This window comes from Sinocyclocheilus anshuiensis, unplaced genomic scaffold, assembly GCF_001515605.1.
Source record: "Sinocyclocheilus anshuiensis isolate Anshui unplaced genomic scaffold, SAMN03320099.WGS_v1.1 scaffold199, whole genome shotgun sequence".
NCBI classification, from domain to species: Eukaryota; Metazoa; Chordata; class Actinopteri; order Cypriniformes; family Cyprinidae; genus Sinocyclocheilus; species Sinocyclocheilus anshuiensis.
Genome location: NW_015552582.1, coordinates 784,069 through 788,586, shown reverse-complemented (window position 1 = coordinate 788,586; position 4,518 = coordinate 784,069). Strand labels below are relative to the sequence as shown.

Genomic DNA, 4,518 nt, shown 5'->3' with positions numbered 1-4,518 from the left:
GGGTTTTTGTTAAATGTGAGCCAAAATCATCACAATTAAAAGAACCAAAGACTTAAACTACTTCAGTCTGTGTGCATTGAATTTATTTAATACACAAGTTTTACAATTTGAGTTGAATTACTGAAATAAATGAACTTTTCCACGACATTCTAATTTATTGAGATGCACCTGTATGCTTTTGTTGAAGGAATTCTTCAACAGTCAGAGAATCGCGACAAGCAACTTGCGCCAGAAGAACACTTTAGTGCCCACCCACTCCCATGAAGTACTAAAAATGACATTGGCTGTATCAAAAACGCCGTCCTATATCCTCATTCACTATTCTCTCCTCCAATAATACAGTCCACTGATTGCTGTGAATGCCTTCTGGTAGACACAGGAAATTCCGACATTTCTTCCCGATTTCCAAATACTTTTTTGCTTCAAATCAAAGATTGTAATGTTGTGATTCACCTTGTAGCTTGTTGGTTTGGTTCATGGCTTTTAACTCTTTTGCAGACTTTAAAAAGGTTGCTGTAAAAGTGGACAGGCACTGTTGCACTCTAAACTAGGCCACGCCTTTCATAGAAGCTATTAGGTACATTTAAGACAACAACACAACCCAATGCTAAGGGATACTGGCAATACCTGAGTAGCATAAACCAGGTTATCCTACCTGACTAGTGGAAGGGGGTTTCCAGTCACTCTGCATTCAAGGCGAATAGGGCTTCCTTCTGCCACTTCCTGGCTCTTCAGTTTCTGGGTGAAGCATGGAGGAGCCATCGGTCCATCTAGACTTACCCCTCGGTGCTGATGCTCATCAGACCCAACATCAGCCAGTCCCTGGTGCATACTTTCCTGCTGGGGCTCAGATGAAGATGAAGAGGATGAAGGTGGCTGAGCCTGCTGCATGGCCAGCCGGTGGCTCCTTGGAGACAAGTAGCCACTGTCGGGCGAAGAGGAGTCTTCATCACCTTGCTGATCCACACGTGTGGAGCCTTTGAAGATGGAAGAGAGCTCCTCAATGAAGGTAGCAGCTCGGCTGCAGAACTCGGTAGCTGAAGCAGCTCGTTCATTGAGCTCTAGGCCTCCGTGGACCAAACGGGGATGGTCCTGCTTATATACTGGTGTGATGGATTTTTGGCAGACAAACTTTTCGGGTGATTCAAGAGCAGTGCAGGGCTGGTTAGGCCTGCTGAGTGGCATGCTCTGATTGGATGTGACTTTACTTGATGTGGCGTCAGTTGACTGAGATGCTGAATCTGGGAGAGAGGGGTCTTTGGTTTCTGAGTAAAGGGGCAGGTGCTCTGTGGGAACGGGGGATTCATCTTGGTCATTTGGGTCATCTGCGTCACTCATGGCCTCACGAGCCAGGTCCAGACTGAGGCTGATCTCGTCCTGGCTCAGGAAAGCAGAAAGTTCTGGAAAGTCCCCGTCCCCACTCTCTAGCTCAGCCATTGAGTCCAAGTAAACCTCGTCATCAAGAGGTGGCACTGAAAGCATGCCCCCATCCCCCTCCAAAGATACGCCCCCTGGAGGACACGCCTCTTTCATCAGCAGAGAGATGGGGAGTGTGTCATTCCAGCTCCCGTCCTGCATCCTGCAATACACAAATCGAAAAAGAGAAAAGTGAGAAAAAATTGCAGACCATCTTACTTAAAAAAATGTTTAAAGATCAGGAATATCAGAATCATAGTCCTAAAGACAAGCAATTTCTGCAATTTAAGCCACATTCATGCACTTAAAATTTGAGATTGATCATGGACAGTTGTTGTATGATGACTCAGGCTGGCATACTTTGGGCACAGCTGTCCAGCATTAACAAAGGCTTGTCATGAGGCCCAAAAAGGCATGAATGCCATTTAACACTCATGCTGACTTTATCTCTTTTATTCCCTTGTCTATCATACTCTTCACTGTCCCTGCATCAATCTATATATATTTTTTCAGTGCCTTCACCCAGCACTGGAGTAATGGTTGCTGAAAATTCAGCTTTGGCACCACAGGAATAAATTAAATTTTAAAACATATTAAAATAGAAAGCTGTTATTTTAAATTGTAATAATATTTCACAATATCATAATGTATGCTGTACATTTGATCAAATAAATAAAGCCTCGGTGAGCATAAGAGAGTTCTCTCAAAAACATCAAAAGGTATTGTATATGAATAAAAATAATGACATTACTTATTTAGAAGTAGATATTTTTATGTAAACATATAGGCTTAAATAAAACATTGTATATAAATATATAGCAGTATTTTGTGTATGATGGTAGGTTGTCTAGGTTTCAGGAAGGGTTTTAAGGTTGCTTTATGATTGAAAAATATTGCTTCATGACTTTTGAGAAAATCACATTTAAATCCAACAGTGAATGATGGTATCCTCAATAACCTGTGGAGAGGATCCTTCGCCATAATTCAGGGAAAGTGTTGGTCTGACATACTGCACACTGGTGAAACATTAATATGAGACAGTGTCTACAGCATAGCGAAGCCGTTCAACCAACAGATCAGGTCTCTGAGAAAACACACCTCAGTGTGCAGAACTGGGAACTGGCTGGTGTGTGTGAACACTCCATTCACATGTCTGAGACACATTAATGTGACCCTGCTAACTCTATGACTACATTTCCACTGTAAACTTTGTTTACACATGTATATTTATTATTTATGGCCTATTAATTGATGTCCTGCAGTGCTGTATTATAATCATGTCTCCAGGTTTTGTTATAGTTGACTTTGTTTACACAATGTTTATGTAAAGTGACCAGGTGTTGTATGTAAAGGTGTGCGGGCATGTGTGCATTTGAAGGGACGTGACAGTGTGACTTTCTCCCCATCATGGCGTCCTGAAGACCAGCTGTTGTTATTTTTAATCCTCAAGGGCTGCATTTCACAGCAGCAACCACCTCCCCACCAAGAGTCGTTTTTTTTTACACATAAGCGCACACACATGCTGCTTCTACATTATTCATGTGAAAATTATGGCATCTTTATTCTGTATTGATGAATTATAGATAGCGGAATATGAATATGATATGCCAAACAATTGTGAAAGCCAAGGCTGACAGACTGACATGCTTGATTTTCCATCTCCGACGCAAACAGTTGAATGCACTTTATCAGAATCATTTGTAAAAGTGTAGAAGTATTAATCTGATGGTGGATGAAACTGAATGAAGTAGTGAAGTAAATATAAAGCTGAAACCATATATCTCCAATGACCATTCATTGAGAGTTGTTCTGAATCTTATTATACAATTTACTTCAATTTATAGTTTTGTATAAGCAGAATGAAACAAGTCACATGTAATCTTCTACTTACAGACAAAAGCAAAAAGACAATGGCATTTCATATATATATTTTAAAAAAAAATAGCCATTTACCTTAAGTCAGTTTTTGCAAATGTCCGTCCCCGTCAGAAGGTTACAGTTTTTCTGAACTTCTCTATGCCAGAAAATTAGAAAAGATGTGTTTATTTCTTCAGGGAGTTGTGGGTCTTTTCTCTGTCCTATGTTTCTCACGAGGGAGATGAAGAAAAAGGGTAAAAAGACGAGAGAGAGAGAGAGAGAGAGAGAGCTCTGGGGTGTGTAGCATCAATGTGCCACTGCCCACACCACATCAAAGACACACATACATCTTTTTCATATCCACAAAGGCATGTAAGTGCATTTTGCAGACACCCACTTGACTGTTTGGTTCAAAACAAGCCAGCAAAGCACTTTCTGACAATACAAATCTACAGTATAGGGCACCTAATAAGCACTTACAATGCAGGTAAGCAAATAAACAATTGACTTTTTATTTATTTGCTTCACAATTGATTTTATTTCTCATTATGTCTTTATTTTTGTCAGTTTATTTAAGAACTTAAAACTTACATAGTAAAATTTGTCCACGAAACGTAATATTCTTAATGAATGTGCAGAGTCTCAATTCAGTCACAGTTTTGACTCTTGGCTTTATGTTAGAACCCAAAAGTAGATTCATATTACCTAGTAAATTATTTTATAGTGCACACATTTTATGTAAAGTACTGTTACATTTTAAGTAATATTCACCATTACGAATCCATTACGGACGTAGACATGACACTTTCAGAACCAATGTGTGTCAGTCACCAAAGATTCTTAATTTAACCTCATATCAATTCCTCACTCCCTAAATACACTGTTATCCCATTAAGACACCCTGCTATTAACAGAGTACTTAATATAGGAATGAGGACACAACAAGCTGTAACGTCCTGCCACAAAGTTTACAAGCTCAAAAGCTGCACAGGTAGACTATTAACACTTCTTACTGTCTATACTTGATGATATAGCAAGATAAGCAGCTTCATATTCTTTGGATTTGTGACACCCTGTCTGGATGACTAAGATGGAAATTGAAGTTGTTATTCACAGTAATATTTCTGGAGCTGTTAACTGTTATATTGAGTCACTGAGTTCTCAAGAACTGCATGAGCCTGATTAGTCAATCAATCAACCACTTCATAGGATAGATAGATAGATAGATAGATAGATAGATAGATA

General features: G+C 39.6%; 1 protein-coding gene across 3 annotated transcripts in view; it reads right to left on the bottom strand.

The window, feature by feature from the left end:
* palld (palladin, cytoskeletal associated protein) overlaps window positions 1-3,475 on the bottom strand; it is a 95,503-nt gene extending 92,028 nt beyond the window's left edge. For 2 of the 3 annotated variants that reach the window (XM_016456195.1, XM_016456194.1), the window contains exons 1-2: window positions 3,370-3,474; window positions 656-1,579 (exon numbers count right to left, since the gene is read on the bottom strand). In XM_016456195.1, the coding sequence (XP_016311681.1) occupies window positions 656-1,578 (923 nt within the window). In that variant the 5' untranslated portion in view covers window position 1,579; window positions 3,370-3,474. Of the gene's footprint in view, window positions 1-655; window positions 1,580-3,369 lie in introns of all 3 variants that reach the window. The other variant, XM_016456193.1, reaches the window with a different exon arrangement.
* Between the last annotated feature and the right edge of the window lie 1,043 nt (window positions 3,476-4,518).